This window comes from Quercus robur, chromosome 6 (genome assembly GCF_932294415.1).
Source record: "Quercus robur chromosome 6, dhQueRobu3.1, whole genome shotgun sequence".
Lineage (NCBI taxonomy): Eukaryota > Viridiplantae > Streptophyta > Magnoliopsida > Fagales > Fagaceae > Quercus > Quercus robur.
This window is the reverse complement of record NC_065539.1, coordinates 25,650,842-25,678,820: the sequence shown is the minus strand read 5'-3', so window position 1 is coordinate 25,678,820 and position 27,979 is coordinate 25,650,842. Positions and strand designations below refer to the sequence as shown.

Sequence of the window (27,979 nt, the reverse complement as noted above, 5' to 3'; positions counted from 1 at the left end):
CCCTACATTGCCTTATGCTCTCTCCTCCAAAGAAAATGACATCACTATTTACTCTCAAAGCAGTAAAGAGGCCACCTCAAACTTTCTGTAACACATCAACCTCCAAAACTTCCCAACATCACAAGCACTGTTGATATATTCCCAAGAAGCTATTTTTAATGTCCTGGAATGTGAGCGGCTTGCATGACCCCAATAAAAGAGTGGTGGTGAAGAACATGATAAAAGAATGGAGATGTGATGTGGTGTGCCTTCAAGAAACCAAAAAGGATTATTTTATTTTATAATTAATAAAATTTTATTGAAAGAGAAAAGGGCAAAAGTCCAAGTACACAGGAAGTATACAAGAACTACACAACAAAATTAAAGCCTATAATTACTAAGATTGAGGAACTCCAAAAAAGAAGAACAACTAAGATCCCCAATATTTTTTAACCAATCAAAATGTGAGGTCTAAGAAAAAGAACTTCAACATGGATTCAATACCTTCAAAGACCTAGAATTAGGCTTCTCCCAAATGCACCACAGACATAAAGTAACAGTGTACAATAAGTCTGCTTTGATGGCAATTAAACCACTACTCCAACAAGCTAGAAGATCTTTCTCCAAGTAAGGCATGACCCAAGAGACACCAAATAAAGCTTAAACTATGGCCAAACACAATGTAGGAGAAGACGGTTAATAGTCTTGCCTTTCTAACCCCTTACATTTTCCATCATGAGACACCAAATAAAGCTTAAACTATCGACCAAACACAATGTAGGAGAAGATGGTTAATAGTCCCCCCCTTCTAAGCCCTTCCATTTCCAAACAGTTCCTTAATCCATTTCGGCATTTCCTGAAAATAATATTTGAAAGCTTTAAAATTCTTAGCAGTACAAAAACCAGATAAGCCATGAAATTATAGCTACTTGACCAAACTTTCACCTGTTCAGCAAAGCCACCTGCATGCACCACATATTCTCAAAGTTGAAGGACTCCCTTTCTTCAAAACCCCATAATCCAACATAATAGGACAATGATCAAATATCAAGCTATAAAATTATAGCTGCACTTTTGTCACTTGCACATTTTAAATACGACTTCAACTAGAACTACACATAACGTCTTTTCACTTGGTCTAATTCTTCCTCAGGTTCTAGAATTGATCGTTTTCTTTTCTCCCACCATTGGGATGAGTACTTGTATCTCTCAAAGAAGCTTACCTAGAGTTTTATAGGATCACTTTCCTATTCAGTTAAGAGGGAGGGAATCAACAAAATGGGTGTATAGACCTTTTCGTTTCGAAAACATGTAGTTAAAGGCAGAGGGCTTTGTGGACAAGGTGAAGTCTTGGCGGTAAGCTTATTGTTTTCAGGGGACTCCTAGATATATTTTGGCCATGAAGTTAAAAGCACTGATATTGGATTTAAAGCAATGGAATGAAACGAAGTTTGGCAATTTCACAACAGGGAAACAGAATTTATGGAGGAAGTTGACTGACTTGGATGCTAAAGCAGAAAGATTTCCTTAATTGGGTGAGGAGAAATTAGAGATGGAAAGACTCTGCACAGATATTAAAAAGATTACACTGTTAGAAGAAATTAGTAAGAGACAGAAGTCTAGGGTATTGCATTTGAAGGAAGGTGACTGTAATACAAAGTTTTTCCATTGCATGGCCAACTCTAATCGAAGATATAACAGTAGTTCAAGTCTTCTGGTTCATGGGGCTTTGGCATCTAATCAGGATTGAATTATTGACAGTATCACTCAGTTTTATAGAAGTTTATACTCGGAACTGCAAGTCACTAGACTTTCTCAGATGTGTTGGAATTCCCTAGACTTTCCAGGGAACAAGCATTATGGTTGGAAAAGCCTTTTGAAGAAGCAGAAATGCATGAGGTTATAAGGGGCTTCAATGGAGATAAATCTCCTGGACCTGACTGTTTCCCAGTGGTTTTTTTCCTATCTTGCTGGGATATCCTCGAATCTGATCTTCTGGCTGTGTTTCAGTATTTTTATGACAAGAGCCAATTTGAGAAAAGTCTAAATGCTACCTTCATCACACTCTCCCCAAAAAATATTGATGCGGTGGAAGAGAGGGATTTTCGCTCTATTAGTTTAATTGGGGTATACAATATCATTGCTAAAGTTCTGGCTATTCGGTTGAGTGTAGTTTTGGGAGATATCATTTCATCATCTCAGAACGCTTTCGTGTTGGAGAGGCAAATTCTTGATTCTGTCTTGATTGCCAAAAAAATGTCTGGATAGTAGATTAAAATTTGGCCAACGAGGAGTACTTTGTATATTGGAGGTAGAGAAGCCATTTAATGTGAACTGGAGTTTTCTCATTCTTTTGTGAGAGCGTTGTGGTTTTTCAGAGAAGTGGAGGCAATGGATTTTTCTTTTGTTTATCTCTAGGAAGCACTTGCACAAGTGTGGTACGGCAACACGGCAATTTTTGAAAAAGTAGGACATGAGTATGGCACGGATATGTATATTAATTATATATATTTATATATTATTCAATAAAAGGAATAACTTGCAGATGAAAATTACTTGGAAATAACTTGTGGGCAGACTTCTCTTGTTGTTTGTTACCCCGAGTTATTTAGACTTGGCCGCAATGAGGATGCCAGTGTGGTAGATTTTATGCATTTCACCAATGGGGTTCTTCATTGAGGTCTCCAATCTATGCAGGCAATACAAGATTGGGAATTGGAGTCCTTGATGACTTTCATAACTACCATTTATGGTTCGGAAATTAGGCAGATTGGAGAGAATAAGACGTGCGGGAAGCCGAATAAGAAAAAGGGCTTCAAGGTAGGTGTTTATTACCGACTTTTGGACTCTGATATTGATACTGCTACTACTATTCATCTTTTCCCATGGAAAATCATTTGGAGATCCAAAGTCCCTTTGAGAGTAACTTTCTTTGTATGGACTACAGATTTGGGTAATATTTTGACCATTGACAACTTAAGGAAGAGAAAGGTAAAGATCATAACTTGTTGTTATATGTGCAAATATAATAGTGAATCTATTGACCACCTTTTAATACATTGCCCCATTTTTTTTGGTTTGTGAGTTTTCTGGGTGATGCCAAAATCTATAGTTGATCTTCTAGCTTGCTAGCAAGGTCACTTTGTCGTCATTGAAATTGTCACATTTGGAAGATTGCCCACATTGTTTGATGTGGTGCATTTGGAGGGAAAGGAATGGCAGAAGTTTTGAGGATACAAAGCATTCTATGCCTGATCTAAAGTTATTCTTTTCTATTGTTGATTTATTAGATGTATGCAATTTTTGTAACTGATTGTTTCACCCCAGTATATTTCCTATATACTTAGGTGACTCCTTTTTTTTTTTATATATATATCTTTCTATTACTTATCCAAAAAATAAAAATAAAAAATTCTTTACAAATTGTGATAGTTGAAAAATGGAATCCAAGCACAAGAATTGACAACATTTGTTATAAGCTATCATTGTTTGACAGTTAATTAACATGCTTATAGAATTGCATATCTTTAGTAGTAGATTTTAATGGTAATGAGCAAGAAAGACCAATGAGAAAGCAAAAAGGTAAATTACATATAAAAAGTACTAGAAATCTAACCACATGAAAGAGTGATTAAATTCACTAAATAGCAGTCAAAATTAAGCTAAGCCAAAGCTGATCAAAAGATTTAACGCTGATCTGTTGATATGCACAAGAATAGCTCTACCATACCAGATATGAAGAAAGGGAGAGAATTTATAAAATTAACAATCCATTGGTGTATCTCTTTTCCCATAGAAATTTTTTTTAAAAAAAATGTCCTTTTACCTCAAATATATTTTTTGATAAGTGGAAAAATTAGTAACTCTTGAGAAGATATACTATTTAGTCTTTACAAGAAACAGCAATCAGCACATTACCCAAGCAAATTCGGAAGAAGGAGATAAATTCAATACCTTCAAGCTCATTTAACGTGAAGTTAATGAAGGAAAAAAGATCACTTTCAGGGGGACACTCATGTGATACTTCTGTTATCATTTGAGAACCTGAAAGAAGACTGTAAATCATAAGTTAGGAAAGTCATTAAAGCTACACTTCCACAGACACACCAAAAATAAATATAAAACACTAATAATTCACAAATATAAAAATGATCCACAAAATTATTGAAGATGTCCATGACAGATAGTGAAATTGTATATAAAGTAAAACAAAAGATACAGAATACTGTAAAGAAATCAAGATTTAATTACCGCTTGGCTTGACAATCACTCTCTATTATCTTTCTGTTGATTCTTTTCGAAAAATGAGGTAGAGGGATTGCAAACAACGCCGAAAAGTTAATAGCGTTTCTAGATTGTTGATGATAACCACCTAGCAAAAGGAAAATTGCTATAAATCTTAGATTGACATCTTTCACTTCTATATAAACAGATTGAAGAGCTATAACCAAAAGAACCAAATGCAAAATTGTTTCTACAGAAACAACACCTGGTTCTTACTCATGACTGACACATGTTAGAATGTATATAACACTGATGTCTTCTAAATTTTCACACAATAGAAGGCTTAGACCTTCTACCAAATCAAGTTTGAAAACCTAATGAAATGGGATAACAAGAATAATCACAGGCTAAAAAGAAAAAACAAATGAAAGAAGAGGGAGAACAAATTGAGGTTAAATTGCAAAAATGCAACTTTTTTTTTGATAGGTAAGAAAATTTTGTATTAAAAAGAAATTACTCCATCAAAGAGATGAAGTAAACAAAGGAAATATGTACAAGCAACAAAGGAAAACAAAAAAACTTATGTACAAGAAGAAAGTGAATCTAAAAACAGTGGAATGGATTTTGCAAAAGTAAATCCCTACGCATGAGACCAAATGCAACCTAAATTATAGGGGTCTTTGCACTTACACCCCAAACTTTTAAAACTTACAATCACCGTCCCAATTTTAAAAAAGCTTGAAATTGCACCCTGAAGTCAGATTGAGTTTAAAACTAACGGTCACATGCAAGTCACCTTAAAAGAAAAGTAAATTTCTCATTTTACCCTTACACGGTAAAATTACAACATTACCCTTGACAAAAATCCCAAACAAATCAGTCCACCTCTGCCGTCCATTAAACAACATTTTCTCCAAAAACATATGAAGGAGGATGGAGGTCACAGAAATAGAAACATAACAAATTACATTGCCGGTCTGCGAATCACCCAGTTGTGCTTGTGGTCGTAGTGAATGAGTTCAGAGGAGAGCAAAATACTTTTTTTTTTTTATAAGTAACATAAAAATTTTATTAAAAAATAACACAGCCCAAGTACATAGGAAATGTACTATAGGGGCAACAACATCAAGAAACCAGATTACAATGATCAAGCAAGACAGGAAGGAAAAGAGCAGTCAAGTTTTATGATATGATCATCAGAAGCACAAAGCTCCTAGAACAAAGAGCAGGCAATGAGATATAGCAACGCAACAAGTAAGTAGCTGAGAGCTGGGACATGATGAACTATCTCTCAAAATCAATCAATCTATCCGAGGTTTGAGAAAGGCCTATTAATAAATATTATACTCTGTTAGAATTAAAGCAGGCCAGCAACGCTAGACTCAACTTTCCCTCTACTTCTTGGGACTTGGATTAAAGAAACGTATCAAAAATCTTTGCACAAGAAGAGAGAGAGAAAAAAAAGGATCACGTAAATTAATTGACTAACACTTGGTGACTCTGCCAAATTTTAAAAAAATTAAATCAGAATGTAATTCAAAATTTATGAAAAAAAGGGAGTTGAGAAAGAATACAATTATTTTTGACTTACTAGTGCTCCAGTGCAGTCCTTGGCGAGAATTGTTTGGCCTTCGTTTGAACAGTTTCAAAGTTGAGGAAAGAAAAAGTTGTTGAGGTTTCATGGTTCCAGTTGAACTCTCAAAACTTGAAGGAGGAGGAGGAGGAGGAGGAGAAGGAGACAAACAACAACAATTGGGTGAGTACATGACTACATGTTGAGAAAATGTTAAACAGAGAGAGTACTACAATAGTCATTTTTGGATTATCTAATAAAAAAAAAAAAAAAAACTCTGGCATGGCATTTCATCAAACACCTTGCGAGCAACTCGTTTATCCAACCCAATTCATTTTAATTGCAAAATGCAGTCGTTCACGAAAGTCGAGTGGAGTTTCTCACTCAACATATCTTTTTTACCTTAAAAGATATCGCATTTTCTAAGCGTCCAAGCAACAAATGTAAATGGTGATTTATCATACTGATACAATACCTTAGACGAGTAGGGAGAGGAGGCAGCCGTTTCCTCCTTATGAAATCCACAAGTCTGAGATGAGGGACGTTGGGGTTCTTAACTTCTCAGGGTTTTTCAGTTTTAACGCATCTAAAAACAAAATGAAGAAGGAGAAAAATGTAACAACATAATAGAAGAGGCGAAAGTTTGCCCTTATTTTGTTTTATAAAAACTGTATAGATTGGACAACCAAACGGGCCCGTCTAGCTCAGTTGGTAGAGCGCAAGGCTCTTAACCTTGTGGTCGTGGGTTCGAGCCCCACGGTGGGCGCATTATAAAATCTTTTATTCAATCCATTTTAAATTTAACTCGTAAAATGCATTCTAAAACATGAATTTCTTTTTATCTTTTTTTTTTTTGACAAAATTGTGCTTAGCGTTAGAATTTTAATATGGAGGATTGATCCAAGTGCTGATCGAAAAATGGAGGTATGGTCCAAGTGCTGACTTGTACCTTGTACTGGTACATTTTTCGATATTTTTTGAATTTTGAGCTTCCAACAGCTACTTTGAGCTTGAAACTAGCCGTTGTGAAATGCATGATGTGGCTAATTTCTAGTTATAAAATTGTTATTTTGATATTACTAAATCCAAGTTATTGATTTAATTACCCATTTACACAAGATAATTCTAACAATTATCTTAATTTATTAATATCAAATATTCTAATTTATCTAAACAGACACTCACATAATTCTTGTAAACCTCATTCAATAAGATTGTGACATATCATTAATTTTAAATTTGTTATTTTAATGAACCAATTAAAATCAATTATTCATATTCCTATGTGATTAAGCCCAAATCATGTGAATGCATATCAGCCATTGAAATTTGATTTTGTAATATATTTTAATTACACGGTCCGATTAAAGCCCATGGCATATCGTTTCGATCCTTAAGACTTAAAAAAAATTTTATGTGAAGTAATTGCATATCTTATTGTCAAAATTATTATTTTACCCTTTGAATGTTAAATAACCATTTTCCCCCTAGTTGAGGTTAAATGTAGATTGCAACATGGGTTGTCTACCAAGTGAGACAATTTTCGCACCGTATTTTCCTTATCAATACCTAGATTGGTATATAAATGCAGTTGTTTTGTATCGCTCCAAATACTAGCCCCATATCAAGTCATTTCAACCATATAGGTGAAAATTTTGGTTCTTGACCAATAAATATAGACCAAGCCAATACTAAATTTACATCCAAAAAACAACAATGATGCTTTAGTGAGCAACGGTGCTAGAGATTAATTGCTGCTGAAAAACAGGGCTGAAACCGATTCTTCTCTCTCATCAATTGTCTCTCTTCTTCTTTATATCATATTGTCAACCAAAGGCCTCTCTCTCTCTCTCTCTCTCTCTCTCTCTCTCTCTCTCTCTCTCTCTCTCTCTCTCTCTCTCTCTCTCTCTCTCGCGTATGGCTCAATGCATTTTCAAATCATTTATTATCTTGTTATTTGTGTCATTCTTTATGTTATTATTATTTAAGATGTTGAAATGGAGTCTTAGAACTTGTTGGCACTTGAGTAAATGGTTTTGGCAACTTTGGAGTTAGAGCACTCATTGGTGGTGGTGATGGTTTTGGAGGTATAATGTTTGATAATGACAAGCTTGGAACAATATTCTTCAATGGGCTTTGGACATGGACAAGTAGAGTTTGGTGGTGATGGGCTTGGAGTAGCAATCCTAGTGGGTTTGTGTTAGGAAGAGAATAGTTTAGTAGTGTTGGGTCTGGAAGAGGAGTCAATAGTGATGAAATTTGGAGGGTTAAGTGCATAACATAACTGTAGACACCGCATTTTATACTCCTTATGACTCAGGCCCCCGTTCTCTAAATTCTAAAGCTCAAGGTTAGTTCAGGGCCCAATCAAATGGAAATTGACTTGAGGAAAGTGTTTATGAAAAATATAACTTATTTTTGGACCAAATAAACTATTTTTGGAAAAGAAAGACCATGGAAACCCTAGAACATGCGTGCGTGTATATGCACACATGCTTAAGCTTTGCGTATGCATGCTTCATGCATGCATGTGCATACACTTGCATGTGTGCACATGCTAGGGTTCTAGAAACTATGTAAAACAAATTTTTTGCATTTAAACTAGGTTTGGAATGAATCCCACGTTGTCTGGGAGTCGCCCCAAACCCCTATTTTTCGACTATATAAAGCCATAAAATGGTACTTTTTCAAGAGGAGAAATTCCAATGGGAAAAACATATAAGTTTTGCTAGAAAATAGTGAATCAAAGAGGGAGTTTTTCACAAAACATCCTCGAGTCAAATTTTGCTTGATTGAGACATTTTCTGGTCTTGATCTTTGAGTTCTAAAGTTTACTAACTTATTTTGATTTGGTTGTGACTAGATTGACTAAAGGGAACAGTCAAAATCAAGCTCTAAATAGTCCTAGTGTTGAGGTAAAGTTTCTAACTTTGACTCTTCACTTTTCTTTGTTTTCCTAGGTTTCTTTATGTTTCTATATGTGTTTATATGTTTATAACATGTTTGTTTAGCCTAGGTTTACCTTGTGTTTGTGTTTAAAGCATATTAGGTTAATAGATTTCTATTTTCAATGTTTTTGTTCTATAGTTTCTAGTGAGTGTTCTTGGGTGTGGATGCGCACGCATGCTATCTACATGTGAACTCATCCACGTAGTATGCTTACGCATACAGTTAGTCTGTGTACACATACCCTATGTATGCGCATGCATACTCCTACCCAGAAATCCTGATTTTGTTTATGTTTGTTTTTCTTTTGTCTTATTCACATGTTTTACCTTCTATTGAACCTGTTTTATTTGTCCTTAAGTCTTTGTCTCTTTGTTTTATTTCATTTCGTTGTTGTTTTATCTCTTTGATGCCTATTAGGGTTTTAGATTGCTTGGATACCATGAACATGCATTTGAACATGATCATGCATCATGCATTAATGCGTGGGTGCTGTAATGCAATAAGGGAAGTCATGCATTATCACATGAACATGCATTTGTTTGATGAATATGATAGGGATGATAAACATGCTATGCTTGATTGAATTTCATGCTCTTGATGTTTTAACATGCTTGTCTTGACTTGCTTGTGATGTTTCTGCTTTTAGAGAAATATGCTTACATGTCATGATAGATGAATGTTAGGTTTGGGGATGATTATGCCATGTTGATTGCTTTATATGAATGCTAGTGTGTGTGTGAGTTATAATAACATGTCAAATATGCCTTTAATGAAATTAAGATTTGGAACACAATGAGTGGAAGCCAACCCATGAGTCGTGTGAGATTGGGTTGGGTGCCTAATGCATTCTTATCCCTATACCTAAACTTTAGACATGTGCTCTGGTAAAAATCAGTCATTCCACAAAGGGTGCTATCTTTATGGTTCTTGGACCTAAACTAGGTGGCAACATCATTTTACGCCCTCTACCATGGTCCACCCTCTGCCATGGTCCACCCTAGGCCAAGGCGTACTCCCTAAAACATGATGGGGGGATGACACCACATCGCGGGCGCTTGCGCCCACAATAACAAGAACAACAAAAATTTGGAATAAAAACTATTGATGATAAATAATTAAGTTTTTTTTTTTTTAATTTCTTCATATATATTTTAATCGTTAATTGCTTCCATCCATTATATTATTTAATTAGAGTGGCTAACATATTTATCAATGATGAGAATTGTATATCAAATATAAATAAATAAATAAAAATACAATGCACATTGAGTGTATCAAGATCCAAATAATAGGCTTAAAAATTAGGAAAAAAATATTTTACTCCTATTACACATGTTAGGACATATGTGATTCACTTGTTAGGAACATATGTCACTATTTTATGTAATTGACTAATCCTTTCACAAAACACACTTTACTTGTAATTGGGTAGATCTAGGATGTGTTTAATACTTCAAGAAACTATGTTTCAAAATCAAGTGTTAAAGTCATGCAAGTTTGTCCAAGAAACAAGCTGAAGAAATGCTGTTCATTAAAGCTCGACAGCTAGCTATCTATCGAGACCTATAGAGTTGTTGAAACCGGTGGCTCGACAGCAGCTCGACAGAGAGGGTATCTGTTGAGATTTATGAAAAACAAAATTTCAGTTCTGTTTTAACTCCAATCCGTATTTATGTGTTTGGGCTTTCTTTTCTCACAACCCTAGACATATAAAATGATTATTTTAAGAGCCGTCAAAGTGTTCACAAGTTACACAAGTGTTGAACGAAGTTTGTTCAAGAAAATTGTGACCGGAGACAGAATTTGCCCTAGTTCATCATTCTTGTGAAGAAGTTGCTGTGTTTGTGCACCGTAGGGTTTTGTGACCAAGCATCTTCTTGATCTTCATCGTTGAACTGAAGAACTTTGCAGCCAACAACTTTCTCTAGTTGGTGATTGAAGTTGCGTACTGGGATCTGCGTAATTGGTTAGTCACTCACTGGGAGCCGTGCATAAAAAGGAGAAATTGTCACTACAGAACAAGTCCAATTGGGTATTGGAGTAAAGGTTTAACTGTAGATTGGTATAAAATACTGGGATTCCTTTACTTGTAACCGCTTGCTGTGATAATAGTGGAATTTCGGGAGTGGTGACCTTAAAATCACCCGGTGAGGTTTTTGCCGTGTTGGTTTTCCCCATTCGTAAACAAATTACTGTGTCAAATTTATTTTCTGCTGCATACTTAGTTTATTAGTGATTTGTTTGTGCTACCACGCGTTTGCATGTTAATTAACTTAATTGATTCACTTGGCTAAATTAATTGGTTAATTTATTACAAGGGGTAAATTCGTTTTTGGCCTATCAACGCAAAAACGGTAAATTAGACACAAAATTAAGACTTGACATTGACACCTTAATTATGCACTCTAGAGGAAGTAACAAAGTAAGGTGCCCTTTTGGGATAAACATCAAATCCTCTCGATTTTGAGTTTTCAAACCTTCACATATGTTGTCTCACTCCTTAAGTACCTGTAAGAGGAACTCATTGCTTCCCTTGGAGTGCTAATGCATGTAGATATGATATCTAAAACTCTTTTTATTTGTTTCTATAAAAACATGCTTTTATTTTGAATATTGTTTAATGCTTATATTTATGTTCTTGGATGTTTTCATAAAGTCAGTTTGGATAAGCTGTTTTAAAACGTACGTTTTTAAAAAACTGCGTTTTAAAAACATGCATTTTAAGAACATAGCTTTTAAAACCACTAACAAGTGTTTGGTAAAACTTGTGAAAAACTGTTCTAAAGTTATTGTATTAGGTGCAAATTACCAAAAAGGACTTAACTATATTTCTTTTTACGGTGATTATAGAAATTTTTATTAGCTTGTGCAAAAGAGAACATAATTAACAGTATATCATAGTCCATTTTGTGTACAAGACACAAAGTGGAATACATGTGTGAATATTAGAATAGAACTAACTACTAAGAGACATGTGTGAGGACTAGGATACAACAACATTTCTTGCAAATGACACCAACCATTGAAACTTGCACGATTACAATTGCTAGTTTTCATTCCTTCAATGGGACTTAAGCTCTCAACTCGTGGTATTTAAGTGTGGAGGGAAGTGTTTTATATTTTGGTGGTCCTTAACCAAGAAGTTTGCTGAAGCAAACATTCTGGGGAAGATGTTTGAAGTTCTATTTGCTTAATTGTTTGAGAATTAAGCAATAGCTAAAGGGCAGTTTAGGTATTGTCAATGTCTAAAGTGTTGGGCGGTCATGGCTTTTGGTTAAAATTGCGCAATTTGAGAAAAGCACGTCAAGTCGCTTTTTTAAAACGCAAATTTTTGCAATTTTATAAATGCAATCTAGTTAAAAACGCAATGCTAAATGATTCTAAAATTCCAAACTGAGATTTAGCCATGCGTTTTGTCCTTGAAAACGCTTATCCAAACGGACTCATAATGTTCTTCATATGTTCTTGTATGCAAGCGTGCTAGATTTTAGAACTTTGTTAGTTTTGATATTAAACATGTTTCTAGGCTTTTAATTCAAATAATGTGATCACATGTTTAGAATTAAGTTTTTACACCTAACTATAAACATGTTTCCATGCCTTTTGATTTAAAATAATTGAATTACATGTTTCAATTAGGGTTTTCACCTACAACACACATAATCACCATGTTTCCAAATTATTTAAATGTGATTGTATGTTTTAATTATGGTTTTTCACCATGCTTATTTGAATGCTTGTTTCAATCTTGGATAATGTGTTTTTGGATGATATGACTTGCTATTTGGATGATATAATATAACCATTGACCATCAAAGTATAGAAGATTGATTTTACTAGACAAGATAGGTGCCTAACACTTTTCCATCTTGTAACACAGCTTCCGAACTTAGATAAAAAATTCAAAGATTAAAATATTTCCTTGTACTTTCAATTTCTAGATTGTAACTACAATCAAAACAATGTATTCTTAGATTTTATCTAGAATCAACACCATGTATTGCTTTAGTTATTTTTGAAATGATGTACATTCAAATATATTAATAAAAATGTTGTATTTTTCATATGGTTTCTTATTTTTCCTTGAATTAAAATAAATGGTGACTCCATTGTAAAACCCCTCAATATAAGGGGGAAAATATAATAAGTGTGCGTTTGGAAAACACATTTCCTGCCCATGTCTGCGTTTGGCGTTTTACATAGTGGGACCCACAGTTACAGTGCTCTCCAAGATAAATGCAGCCAACTTCAGAAAAAACGCAGAAAAAATTGGCTGAACGCACCGTTCTAATAAAATTGGGCATGCATGTACTGTTCATGACCCACAACTCTTTTTGAAAAGACATTGCTACAATGGTTCTGAACGGTGCATTTTGTTTTTAAAACCTGGGATATTCCACGTGCACTGTTCATGACCCACGAAACAACAAATACAGAGGAGATTTCTCACAAAATGGTGCGTTGGATTCTCATCTACGCCAATGGCTAATTTCTCAGAATGGTGTTCTTCTTTCTCTCAACTGCTGTGCCAGAGATGTCTTCAATGTGCTTTAATGCTTCATCGTCTTCCTCTTCAATGAATTGCACCTACCCACCAACTAATAAACCATCAAAACAAAGGAAACATGGTAATACCATTAAGCGGAACAACAAAACCCGATCCCCTCTATTCTTCCTTCGCTTGAGCCCACCTTCTCTCCGCTTGGGACGTTGTTACTGTCACTATGGGCGAGAGACGCTGCATTTATCTATAAGTTGTGTCTAACTTCCCATACTTTCTAATGTGTTGGTGTTTTGCATTTATTTGTAAGTTGTGTTCTACATTTAAGGATCAATTGTGTTCAACTTTTGTGTGTGGTTTTTGTGTTTTCTATGAAATTAAGCTGTGGGTTTCTCTCTCTTTCGTGTAATTTTGTATGTTTCTCTTCCTGCCTATCTTTGTATTTGAATTATGTGAGTTTAATTTGCAATTTTCATGTTGGCATGTAACCGATTATGATATGCATATGAATTGTTTGTCGAAATGCCACGATGAGTATAGAATCCCGTTGTAGCAAAAATGGCTAAAGGGAACGATCTTGAAATTCTAAGATCCAAGGTTGGTTTAGGGCCCAATCAGATTACAAATTGACTTGAGAGATGTTAAATGGAAAATATAACTTTTTAATGAGATAAAAATCTATTTTTTGAAAATAAAGGCAAAAAAAAAAACCCTAAACCTGTGTACGCAAGCATGAACTTGTGCACGCAGCATAAAAGCCTACATACACAGGTAAAAGTCTACGCACGTAGGTAGGGTTTTAGAAGCACTAAAAAGGCAAGTTTTTTGCATTAAAGATTGAGGTTTGGAACGAATCCCACATCGTTTGGGAGCCGTTCCAAACCCTCATTTTTACAATATAAATAGCCATACATGGTACCTTTCAAAAAAACACAGAAATCCCACAGGAAAACACTAAGATTCACTAGAAATAGTGAATCAAAGAGGGAGGTTTTCACAAAACATCTTAAAGTCAATTTTATTTTATTGGGGCATTTTTTGGCCTTGATCTTTGAATTTTAAGATTACTAATCACTTTCTTATTGGTTTGTGATAGATTTGACTAAGGGGAACGGTCAAAAATCAAGCCTAGGAGCTTTTGCTTTGAGGTATTCTCTTTTTAAACTTTTTTCATTTATGCTTTTAGTTTATGTTTTAATTCATTTCTTTGCCTTGTTTATGCTTATAACATGTTTGCTTAGACTAGGTTTATGTTTTATTTATATTTTAAGCATGTTAGGTTGTTAGAATTTGTGTTTTGAAACCCACGTGCGCATGATCAAGGCTACATACATATGCTTGATTATGCGCACGTAGGGTTGTTCATGCGTACGCATGAATCCATCCAGAAACCCTAGTTTTGTTTTCTTCTGTTTTTGCTTCTGCTTTCGTATGTATACTTCTATTTAGACTCATTTCCATGCTTTTGTGCTTTTTAAGCTTCTAGTTCACATGATAAATTAGATGTTTGACTTCACATGCTTAGATTAGGGTTTGTTTTATGTAGTCTTTATCTCAATACTATGAACACGCATTCACATATTCATCCATATTACCAAAAGTGCTGAGTTGCTGCAAGGTAAGAAAAGGTAAGACATGCATTCACATGAACATGCATCTTTGAGTAGGGTTTTGTTTAATGATAGATGTGAATATGCTTATTTGATGGGTTGTGCTTTATCACATGCTTGTTTGAATATCTTAATACCCATGTTGTTGCCTTAGATGATGTAATATGATGTGATCCCATGATTAGATGTATGATTAGGGTTTGCGATGTGATGAGGCATGATTAGATGTATGATTAGGGTTTGTGGTGTGATGAAATGCCTTGATGTCATGACATGTATGCTAGATAAATGCTAGGGTATGCCATGATAGATGTATGGTTAGAGATGATTGATGCCATGTTGTGTGTTTAGATGCATGTTTGTGTGTGTGTGTGTGTGTGTGTGTGTGTGTCAGATACAACTATTAAGTATGCCTTTAATAGGGTTAAAACATAAGACACAATGATAGGAAGCTAACCTTAGGGTTGGGCGGTTTTGGGTGCCTCCAAAACCTGTTGTGTCCATAATGGGTTTAAGGACAGATTTGCGTCAGGAGTAGTAGTAACCTGAGAAGTCGTAGACAGCTGAGTGGAAGCAGGAGGAGGAATAGAGGGGTCAACGTCAATGACAAGAGATTTGGATAGGGTGAAAGAACCAAGTTTAGGCTTCTTATTGCCCTGACGGCTGGGAATACTTCCAGTATCAAGCGTCTTGGATATAGTCTTCCTTTTCTCCAAAGTTGTTGGATGAGACTGAGTAAGGACGTCCCCCTCTATCTGGACGGCTTCATCACTTGCAAGGCCTTTCCCCTGTTCTCCTTCGTTGTTGCCATTCCTATACAAGAAAAGGAGAGAGAAGATTGCTAGAGTCTAGACAAATTAAATAAGAATGAACAAGCAAAAGTGCAAAAAACATAAATAACTTATGTCGACGAGTAGTGAGTTCGTGAGCTAATGCTACCTCTGTAGGAAGAGGTCCAAGACCCTAAGTTGATAGACGGTGGAATGTCACTAAAGAATGGAAGGTTTTGTCAATAAAAGAGGGTGCTTATTGGACGCGGTTCAAATAAAATTTACTCAATGAGGGATGAGCTACCACTAAAAAGAGAAAGTAATAAGAGTTAGATGAAGATAACAAAATATTCAAGATGAGACAAAAGTAAGCAGCATACCCTAAGCATATAGATGACCCATCTCACTCCCTGCCTACCTTAACAGGGTTTCTAGCCCAATACCCAAAGACGAAGAAGAACTCCGTCTTCCACCTCTTATCAGACATGAGAAGGGACCTAATTAACCTATAGTTAGAACCCCAAGTTGAGAATTGGTAGAAACCAAGGGATTGGCTTATCTCAAGGGGCTTATAACAATACAGGAACTCGTCCACAGTAAGAGGATGATTCCCATCGAAAGCCTCTCTCTATAGTACTTGCATAGCCATTATGGTCCTCCACCCATTGGGGTTAAGTTGGTTTGGTTCTATACCTAACCTATGAAGGAGTTCTCTAGTAAAGACATTCAAAGGCAACCTAAGGCCCCCTAATAGCTAAGCCTCATATATACCAACCCCAGGAAAATTTGGGGTACAACACCATTCACTAGAGGCAGCAAGACGAGGATTGACCTCGTCAAGAATTTGGTATTTATCTCTAAGCATGTAAAGTCTCTTTTCATCTACTCTAGATGGAATGTTCACAGCATAACTATATATGATGTCCACCTCTGCACTAGGAGAAGGAATGGACGGTTGAACACTTGTGGACGGGCCAGCAGACGACCCATAAGTTGCCCTCCTCCTTATCTCCTCTTAAGGGACCTCTAGAGGGACTCAAGACGAGTATTGCTCGTCCATGGAATTACTCTAACTACTACTACTAAGCATGTAAAGTCTCTTTTCATCTACTCTAGATGGAATGTTCACAACATAACTATATATGATGTCCACCTCTACACTAGGAGAAGGAATGGACGGGCCAGCAGACGACCCAGAAGTTGCCCTCCTCCTTATCTCCTCTTAGGGGACCTCTAGAGGGACTCAAGACGAGTATTGCTCGTCCATGGAATTACTCTCACCACTACTACTTTCACTGCTACTACCACTACTGTTACTTTCGTCATAGTACTCATCTATCTCTCTCTCATGCCTATCACTAGATGAGGACACTACAATCTCAGCCATTTGTAAAGAATTCTATAGAAGAAAGCCTACAAACAAAGAGAAGATGATACCTGATTCTAGACAGAGAGGACTAAGGACAGAAGAGAACTTCTATACGAGGCACGAAGGACGACTGATGTTAGAGAAGAAAATATGAGAAAGTGAGAGGGTAAGAGAGGGATTGAACTATTTATAGGGGACCAAGTGGGTCACTAAAATGACATGAGCCAACCAGAAAACGCCATATGGCCATTTTTTCAAGGAATGAAGCGACGCGACCTTCTGATCGCTGTGATCAAGCCACGTGGCAGCAGCTAAACTAGTTGATTTCTCCAAATCATTGACGCCGTGTGTATAATTCAAAAAAAAAAAAAAAAAAAAAAAGAGCAAAAGGAAACAAATATGATGAAGGCATGGATGACTTATGCACAAGGGGGCATCTGATGATGGTCAACAACAAGTATTCTTCATCCATAGTGGTTGTCCAATATCAACAACATCCAAAATAGCCCTAAAAAAGGTAAAAGGAGTATGCACCACAAACATACAATAAAGATTCACAAGCAGGAAATCAGTCGTCCAACTAATGTCTGGTCATCCATAGAGAACGTGGTTGTCCATACCATGCTAGAGTATGGACGACCAATAAACACTTAGAAACTTTCTGAATGTTTTCTACGATCTCAAATGGTTAGACCACTAACCCTCACTTCAGAACATGGGGTGAATTCTCTGAAATTCGCTCCATTCTCCCCACTAAGTCCACACATCTCCCACAATGTCAGTGGCTCCTAACAAGTAGACACACTCCAAAATTTCTATAAAAGGGCCAAGCCTCATCCAACCAATATATGTTTTTTCACTATTTCTACACTTAAAAGACCCGAGGTAGAGAGAAAACTGACTTAAGCGTTGGAGAGTCCTTGGCCGGTTCACCCCAATCACCTTTGATAGTTCGTTTCTTCCTTTTCTAGTCAACCAACCGCCATTGAAGCTGGAGCATTTAGCCTACTGATTTTCGTGCATCATCATTTTCTATCCCCTGCACTTTTTTGTCTATTTTAACATAAAAACCTATTTTTTCTATTTTATTGCATACTCATTTTTCAAAAGTGCTCACATCAAATTATCTATTTTACACTACATTTCATTTAAATATCAATTTCTCTTTTGGAAAAAATTGTTTCTCTTTCTTCACAAACAATAATCACCATCCACTTTCTTCCTTCATCATTAGGATACGTAAAGAAAGAATTAAAAAAAAAATGCAAAATTGATGTAAGATATAATCTACTATTAAATTTTTGTAATTTATTAATTTTGGTATTTTTACGTAATTTTCGTTATTTTGGGTTTAGTTAATTTATTTTCTTGCTTTTAGGTATTTTTAATGCTTTTTAGGTCAAATTTGGTTCCTATTAGGTATTAATTAGGACTTATTTTTTAATATATTTTCTTGTCTGTCTTGTTTTACAGAACCCTTTAATAGGTCTCCAAGTTTGTAAACATTTTTCAGAGATTATTATTAATAAAATTCAGAATTTTGTCTATTGTTTTCTCTAGTGGACTCTAGACCTATTACCTTGTGGATTCAAAGGACCCCTCATGAATTCAAAATTTACTACCAGAAACTAACAACTTAGTCTCTATTCCATAAAATAAAATAAAATAAAAAAGCATTATTTTTTCTCTTTCTTCATATACAATAATCACTATCCACTTCCTTCCTTCATCTTTAGGATATGTAAATAAAGAATAAAAATAAATAAATACAAAATGAATAGCGCTAGGGTAAATTTACACTATTACTATTTACACATCTTTAGAGCATTCACATCAGTCCGTGTATAATAGAAAAAGTGTGTAAAATTTATACATTTTTGCTTAAAAATAACCCACATCAGTTTGTGTATAATTGTGTAAATTTACAAGTTTGCTACATTAACTGTGTAAATTTACACTGACATTATTAATTTTGTATTTAGTTGTTTATTATTTATTTATGTATCTCGAGGATGAAGGAAGAGAGTAAATGGTAGTTGTGTGTGAAGAAAAAAAATTAAAAGAATCAAGAAAAATTGATATTTTAATGAAATGTAATATAAAATAAATAATCTGGTGTGAGGTGTTTTGAAAAGTGAGTATGTAAAATAGAAAAAATAGTTGTTATGCTAGACAAAAATTATTGCACTAACTGATGCAAATGCTCTGAGCTTGACTAGTGTGGGTGATTTTGGAGCTTGAATATATAAAATTGAGCCTTTTTTTTTTTTTTTTTTTTTTTTTTTTGCATTATCTAATGCAAAATGCTCTACATAATTGATATATAAAACTTGAAAGTTAAACCAAAGGGAAAAATAAAAGCCTAGCTCCAATAAGTCTTTGACTCCTTTTTATCTTCTAAAAAGCCTAAAGTCACCATTAATTTTATTTTATTATATTTGCACTGTAAATTGTTTTTTACACATGATATTCTTTAACTACTTTTTGTTTTTTCATCAAAAAAAAAAAAAAAAACTACTTTTTGTTTACTAAGCATTCTTTAACTACTTAAATTACATTTAATAAAATTACTATCACTTTATTACTCTATATTTTAAATCCTTAAGTCTCCATTATAATATCTTGATTATTCTTATATTCTTCTAGAATCTAATTGCATTGAATATAAATTTTAGTAAATCCTTACTAAAATGAATGATCAATTCCCATTAAAATTAAATTTATCTGAAGATGATATTTCTCATTTCTAATCGAAATTTCCCATTAAATTTATCTTAAGATGATATTTCTTATCTCTCATTGAAATTATAGATTCCATATTAAGGAATCATTTATCTTAGATGATGTTTCTTATCTTATCTCTAATCAAAATTATGGATTATGTATTGAAAAATCATTCTCCAAATAAAACTATGGGATATTTTCTTTACCAAAATGCATTCTATGTTCATGGAACTTTTCTAGAAAAATGTTTTTCCCAAGAATTGAAAATAACTTTCTAATAGACATGGATTTTCCTTGAAATTAAACTGCATTCCAATCCTCTAAATTTTTCTATTTTCTCTTTAAAATATCATTTCCACCACACACTCATGAAAAAAAAATACACTTTCTAAAAATATCCTTTCTAAGAAATTTTCAAAATTATATTTTCCAAAATATCTAAGAAAATATTCCATTTTCTAAAATATCACAAAATCCAAAAATTAAATTCCTTTTTTTCTAAATAATAACAAAAATTTTTTTTTTTCAAAATCCAAAAGAATCATCTCATATATATATATATATATATATGAATGTATTCCAAAAATCCCTTTTGGAGAGATAAAGAGAGAATTTTGTTACTATGATTAATTGATTATAAGCACTTCACAGGTACAATTTTCCAACAAAACGTAAGCTTTGAAACACTCGTGTGTGGTGGAGCCAGGAATTTTTGTTTAGGGGGGCTAAGTTGCAACTCTAATATATTTATAAAGACAACCCCACATACACATATACATACGCTTTTTTATTTGATAAGTTATATATATACACACATCAAACAACAAAAAAAAGAGCTTAGTAATTTCAATCAAAATTATGTTTGGTGGCGACCTTACATAAAATAAAATTCATTTTTACTATTTTAATAGTGAAATTCTTAAAAAATTTCATTTTCGATACAAATTATCAAATTTTATACTAAATTAAGTAAAAAATCTTTCAATTGAACTAATGAAATTTTCAAAAACATGAATGATCCAAAACTTGGAGGAATAAGTTAGACTTCAAACATATTTGAAATTATCTTGCTCTAACTCATTATGTAGTAACTAAAGAGACATTTCATGTATATTTTTCACAATTCTAGTTTTAATGAGTCAATGACTTGTTAATTTCCATATAACTGGTTGAAAAAGATATAAATTCAAATATGTTTGGTGCCAAAATTTATCAAATATTTAACAGATATAAGAGCATATTTTACAATAAAAAATAGAATTGTGAAAAATAATGTTATGTCTCTATAATTGTTAGACCAGTTTTTTTTTTTTAAGAGCATCATTGGATTAAATCAAATATTTGGGGGGGCCAACTCTTATTTTTTAGACTAAATTTTGAAAACATTAAAATAATTATATATATATTTAAAAAAATTTCAAAATTTTGGGGGGGATTACACATAGCTACGCCCTTGTGTTGAATACAATTTTTTGATCAAAAGGAAGAGCTAGCTATAGCGTATAACACTATAAAAAACGCAACTACAGGGGGTAATTTGAGCCGCGTTCATGCAAAACGCGGCTCCACCCTTGGACGTATAGCTGTGTTTATAAAACGCGGCTATAGACCAGCTCTAAAGCCGCGTTTTATGATGTTGAGGTTGCGTTTAGCTGGATAGGACTCAAGCCGCATTTTAAAAAACGCGGTTAAAGACCTATCCGGGGATTTTTTTTCTTCAATATATCCCAAAGTTGTGTTTAATAAACGCAGCTTAAACTGATATAGAGTTGTGTTTCATTAAACGCAGCTTAAACATGTCTGGAGCTACTTTTAATAAACGCAGTTTAAACATTTATAGAGCTACATTTGATTAAACGCTCTAGGTTTGCTATAAATTGAAAAAAAAAACCCTAAATTTCAACACAATTGAAAATAACCTTTGAAAAACACTCTCAGCTCACTCTCAACCTAGCTCCCAATCCCTAATCTCACTGCCGTGCTCTCAACCTTTCGCCACTGTGCTCTCAACCCAATACCCACAAACCTCACGCCTTTTAGCCTCCCTCATCAATCGGTAAGCTCTCTCTATCTCTCTCTCTTTCTCTCTCATAGATCCTTTCTCTCTCATTGATCCTCTCTCTATTTGTAGGAATCGTTTTTCTATTCATGCCATTTTCAGTAAAGAGGTGAGTTCATTCGTCGAATTCACCGACGCAAGGAAAAAGGGCTTTCCAACGGCTCCAATCAAAACCCATTTCAGGCACACTTCGATTTTCCCCCAAAGTTTATTCATCCCGATCGAAACCCATGTGAAATTTTGTCCATTGAGGATGGGTATGATGCCCGATTGTGTGTGCGTGTCAAATTTTGGCGTTGGTGGTGGCTTTGGGTTTAATAGAGTTGATATATTTGTAAATGGGTATCATGCTTTTTCTTCTTTTTTTTTTTTTTGTGTTTAATTCTTATTGGTATATCCAGCTCTTAATTGTCAAGATTTATTTATTTATTTTAACTACATCACAAACATAGACACATTTAAATCTTAGAAGAATGACAACATAGTATTTAGAGAACACGTTCCCCTCAGACATTAACTAAAAGGGGAAGGCCATAATAGGTGTCATACTCTTAAAGGAAATTATGCAAAAATAACAGGTTCCAAGCTGATGTAGCAAGGGAAGCCTAATACTTAATGACTAAATAAAATTGAATATTATTTTAGTGGGCTAAAGACCCACAACTTGTTTAAGATAGAATGAGCCCCCAGGAAACCCTGGGGAATTGTCTTCTGCCACAATAGACTTCTCAAAGTAAAATTTTTTGTAGCACAAAACTTGTTGCGAGGCACATTTGGCTATTGTATTTGCCCTGTGATGATTGGTTTGCTACTACTTGGAGTGGTGAATTCAATCAGATTGAGGTTGTATTTGAGAGCACTAGGCCAGGCTTGTATGTGTGGAAATGTGGGCTCAGTTTGGTATATAAGCAAGAGGTGGAAATGTTCACCCAAACAATATGCAGCATTAATCCATAACTTTTGAGGGTTGTGATGGTTCCCATGATGAATTTGACAATTTATGGAGAAACTGTGATGACTATAACGAAACTGAACCTAGTGCAATTTGCAGCTCTTCTAAGGAAATTGAAAGTTACATCTCCTCAATCAATGGTAATGATCTTATTAAATATCCTTATGTTACATACTTACAAGCCAAATCCTATTTTATTTTATGTTCTTTCTAGTTGTTTAGCTAGGTTAGTCGCTAGCAAGCCACTTGAGTTCTTTGCAAATTGCCTAAGCCTCTACATCATCATCACTTACAAGAAGCTTAATAACTAGTAAAACCTTATTAGCCAAGTTGAGAATATTATCTGCATAAGAAATACATTCCCAAGCTTCACTCAATACACTGCTATATTGCTTTAAGGATTTTGCTAAGGTAAATGCATGGTCCAGTCCTAGGTTAGCATCCTATTTGTAAGTGCTTGAGTATTATTTCTCTTATGAACAGTGACATATAAGTAAAAAACAATGTAATTAAACTCATTCCATTCAAACACAAGCACAAAGCAGAACTAAAAACAACTTTAGCAACCAAAAGTATCCACTAGAAAGCAATAAACTTGAAAAACGATAAACTAATACCCACTTCTCTCCAGTCTCCACCAACCATCAACAGAGAATAGAGATTAATATTAAAAATAAATAAAAACCCAAATAGAGAAAAGTAAAAAAGAAAAAAGAAAAAGCACAACAAAACCCCTAAACCTTAACTCTAATTTTTTGGCCAACTACTACTCTCAACTCTAATTTTTCTCTTTCTGAAAGCTCAATTAGCTTTCTCAACATGGCTTCTGAAAACTGTGTCCAAATCAGGAAGAGTAAAGAACACCCTTACATCATTAAAATGACATCTTGGTGTAGTTCTACGCTTCCCTGGTGCTGGTGGGTAAGGCAATATCTCTGGTATTCTTGTTGCTTTAGCTGTTGGAGGCCTACTAGCCCTCCTTCCACTTGTGGCTTCTTTGAAAAACCCATCTCTTTAAGAATCCAAACTCAAAACAAAAACAAAAACAAAAAAACACCACCCTTTGAACTGAAACTGAATCAAACCCAATAAAGGAAACACCTTTATGTTTTGATAAAAAACAAACAAACCCAGAACAGAACAAACCAAAGTGAAGAGAAAGATGGGGTATATCTTCTACTCGTTCTTAGTTTTGATTTTGCTTATTGTGGATTTTTGGGTTTGGAATGCTACTCCCTTTTGTGTGTTGTGGACCGTTTCGCGAGAGACGAATGGTAGAAATTTTGATGGTGTTGAAAGGCCTATTTGTGTAATTAAGTAATTTTTTTCCAGTCTTGATATGAGTGGTTGACTATTTTAGGCAGCATCCTTTCATCTTCTTTTTGTGACATTTTAGGTCTTCTGAGCTTGGGATTTTAGTCCTTTAGGAGTAGGTCAATTCACATTTTGTATATTGATCAACATCCTCTTTTTCATAACATTATTTTACTTATAAATCCTTCAAATATTTGATCATTCCCCTATCATCTTCATTATTGTTTCTTCCTCTCTGTTTCTCTTTTCCTTCTACTATCTTTCTCTAGCCACGTTTTTAAAAACGCAGCTCTATAGCTGTGTTTTCAACCCCCTATAGCCGCATTTTTACACACTCACAGATGCGAGACCTATAGCTACGTTTTGTTCAAAACGCGGCTATAGGCCCGATTTGGGCTGCATTTAAAATGTGGGCATAGTCCAAGACCTATAGCTGCGTTTTGCAAAACGCGGCTACAGATCGTTGTATAGCTACGTTTTTCCACACCCATAGCTTCGGGATCTATATCTACGTTTTGTAAAAAACACGGCTATAGGCCCAATTTGGGCTACGTTTAAAACGCGGTTATAAGTTGGACCTATAGCCGCGTTTTCTACAAAATGCAGCTATTGGTCCTTAGCCTATACCCATGTTTTAAATGCAGCCCAAATCGGGTCTATAGCCACGTTTTCTACAAAACGCAGCTATAGGTGCCGAAGCTATGGGTGTGTAAAAATGTAGCTATAGGGTGTAGAAAACGCAGCTATAGGGCGATCTGTAGTCGCGTTTTTAGAAACGCAGCTCTAGGTCCTATAGGGGGCTATAGTCGCACAGGATAGGCTGCATTTGGAAACATGGCTATAGCCTATAGCTGCGTTTTTCAAATGCAACTATAGCCCTCTTTTTTTGTAGTAAGTAGAGCATATAAAGCATTAACATTTATAAACAATTAAGGAAAAACCAGTCTCATATATACAAGATAGAAATTCTACTCTAACCTAATCTATGTGTATATGTGTGTGAAGCTCCCTCTTGAAAACTTGATACATGAGCTTGTTAGCAAGTCCAAAAGCAGTACTACCATTACCATGTGATACAATTAATACGTGCAGCATTGAGTGTTATTAATAGCGATTAGCAGCGAGTAGTACAAATTAGTATTTATAGTCTCAAACAAAAACTTTGGGCACCGAATCTGTGGGTTTGCAGTCTGTCTCCCTCAGTTTTGTTTTAAGGCCCTTTTTGCCTCCATTTGCCAGTGGGTGTATTCCATGTGTTGGTCCCGACATGTACCCTTGGTTCTCCTTCTCTTTCTTAACAGATATCCCATAACGGCTCTCAACATCTGATGATAATGATGATGATGAGTGACATTAATTATTGTATATGACTACTGCAAAATAAGTATTACACCAATATATTAAGTAAAATTAAACACAACTCAACAATCTCAATCAAATTTAAGCGTGTTGTTATATATTAATGATTTTGTTTGTGCAGGGAGAGATGACGGTCGAAAATACCTTTAATAAGTTGTTCATAGAGCTGGCCATTTGAAGTGAAAGCCATCATGAGTTAGGGCAGGCCAAGAGGCAAATTGTCACCCTTGTCAACCTGCTTGAAGTGGAAAACCTTACCATAGGCCTTAACAACCTTTTCCATGTCCCGGCATGAACAATACGCCACTCTTAACCTCATACTCACGAGAATGCTAGAGGTACTTCTCCTCGTCCGGCAATGTCAAGAACAGGTTCTCTGATACGATATACTCCACCCCAATAAGCCTCGCATTGGCATCAGGACTATCGTATATGAGGCACTGCTGGCCGCACCTCTTCATTTTGGTGTGCACAATAGTGGTGCACCTCCACTTGCCTGCTCATGTCATACGCATAAAAATGAAACCTGATCGAGGACCATGTACAAGATTATTAATAATATATTAATATTACTTATGAATATATAATAGCATACAATCAAAAATCACAACAATTAAAAAACCAAGGTTTTGTTTAGAACTATATTCTAACTTTAATGGAAAAGAATCAAAAGATATAAGTATACTTCACATCCATATACTTCAGTATCTAAGCATTGATAAGTTTTTTTTGTTTGTTAGTTTGGCATATTTTTCATTATATCAAAGACAAAAATAAAATATAATAACGGTACACATAAATAATTATTCCTGACAGACACTTGGCTTGAATAACAAGAACTCAATGAATGTACCTAATGGCAAGGGGCCTTGAGTGCATTGGCAGTAAAGGCGGCCTCACAATTGGGCATATTCGTGGGAACCTTGAATAGGCCCACAGTTGCACCAACAACAATGCACCTCCAATTTGCATCGCATCCTTCTTTGATGCACTACAAAGGTGCCTATAAAGCCAAGCCAATGCTGCACTACCCTAGCTATACCGGCTAGCGTTGTTGATTGGGTTGAGAAACTGCAGAGGCAAGAGTGAGACCTGGTCCACTGACTTGTCCATGAACAATAGGGCCCCCATCCAAACAAGTAGGTGTTAGCGGGCATGTTGCTGCACGACTTTGTCACCGGTGTCCGCAACTGGGGGAGTAGTAAACCGTGCGTCAAGCCACTTGTATCTTATCCTCACCCCAGCAAGGATAGACTTGTTTGAGTCCAGTATCATGGGCGGAGGTTCATGGCCCAACAAATCTCGGCACACCACGTTCCATTGCAGGTTTGTCTTCCCAGTGACAGGTAACCCATCCACCGGAATCCCCAACATCACCTCTATGTCTTGCAAGGTGATACCCATTTCTCCATGGGGTAAGTGGAATGTGTGCGTCTTCGGATACCACCGCTCGACCAAGGCTGTGATTAAGGCATAGTCGACCTCTATATCAGGAACCTTGAATAACCCAGTCAAATCTACCGCATTTATGTATTGCATGATATGTGGGTCTAGCCTACCCTACGACAGTAAACATTTACAGCGTCGAACCTTTACAATACCAGGCACCTCCTGCACATGGACGAGCATTGTGTTAGGTAGTGCACACGAGGTAATTATAAAATGGAGATGTATTAATAATACAACTACATACCTCGTTGGTGGCGCGCCTCCAAAGCGGAGTTGACCAATGATCCGACTGTCGAGTCAACTGGGTACCATCAGCGGGTCCAAGCTCCACTCTATTTAGTGCCTATATATCTGCCATGGCAGCAAATAGATTGTTAGCAATTATTAAGGATTCACTCTATGACAAGTAAACCACAATTAATATAAAATAAAAGCATGGATACAGTAAGACATATTATGAGCCCAACAAGAAGCTTTAACGTTGAAAATGTATGATAAAGAAATAAAAAAATAAGGTATGATAAAGAAGCTTTAATGTTGAAAATGCTTGCTATCCTCCATCTATGTAAGGCAATGACCTAAGTAACCAAGTCCTTATCTTTAATATGCTCAATTTTTTTTTTCCCCATTCACACAAAACCACCTCAACATCTACTGACTTGTAAGTGTTGCTCTCAAAACCATTATTATTACTTGCTCCATCTAATTTTTTGTTTCTTTGATTGGACCAAGCCAAAAAAAATTGTCCCTGTCCCTTAGAGCTTTATAAAATAAATAAATAAATAAGTAAATAAACTCAAGTCTTCAACCTTCCAAGGCAAAGATCTTTTACATTTAAAGGCAAGAGTGAGCAGATTGTATAAATTCCTATAATAGAAAAAATTGGGCAGCAGGTTGGCATAAGAAAAAATAATTTACATCAAAACAGAGGGAAAAAAATTGTTAGTTCAGAGGCTGCAAGTTTGAAAACAAAGAAAGGGTGCAGCCATGAGTTATAAGGCAAACATCTTCAGTGGGAATGTACTAAAAACATGTCCAACTAGCAAAAAAGCTGATCCACGAATAAGATTTCTCACTACATAGAAGCACTATTGCATGCTTATTTAAATATCCAAGTGGAGCCAACTACTAGTCCATTTCTGCAAGT

At 35.2% G+C, this 27,979-nt stretch overlaps 1 protein-coding gene, 1 non-coding gene and 1 pseudogene across 10 annotated transcripts in view; 1 reads left to right on the top strand and 2 right to left on the bottom strand.

The window, feature by feature from the left end:
* LOC126733375 (uncharacterized) overlaps window positions 1-6,404 on the bottom strand; it is a 29,836-nt gene extending 23,432 nt beyond the window's left edge. For 6 of the 9 annotated variants that reach the window (XR_007659682.1, XR_007659683.1, XM_050436648.1 and 3 more), the window contains exons 1-4: window positions 6,252-6,404; window positions 5,795-5,908; window positions 4,231-4,351; window positions 3,934-4,034 (exon numbers count right to left, since the gene is read on the bottom strand). Coding sequence is in view for 4 of the 9 variants with exons in the window: in XM_050436648.1 (XP_050292605.1) it covers window positions 3,934-4,034; window positions 4,231-4,351; window positions 5,795-5,885 (313 nt within the window). In the remaining 5 variants the exon portion in view is untranslated. Of the gene's footprint in view, window positions 1-3,933; window positions 4,035-4,230; window positions 4,352-5,794; window positions 5,909-6,251 lie in introns of those variants that run through there. The other 3 variants (XR_007659685.1, XR_007659684.1, XR_007659686.1) reach the window with 3 other exon arrangements.
* Window positions 6,405-6,469: 65 nt separating this feature from the next.
* On the top strand, window positions 6,470-6,542 carry TRNAK-CUU (transfer RNA lysine (anticodon CUU)). The gene has a single exon. It is a non-coding gene; the product is annotated as a tRNA-Lys (tRNA).
* An 18,631-nt stretch (window positions 6,543-25,173) lies between these two features.
* Window positions 25,174-26,496, bottom strand: LOC126690040 (oil body-associated protein 1A-like; annotated as a pseudogene).
* Window positions 26,497-27,979: the final 1,483 nt, after the last annotated feature.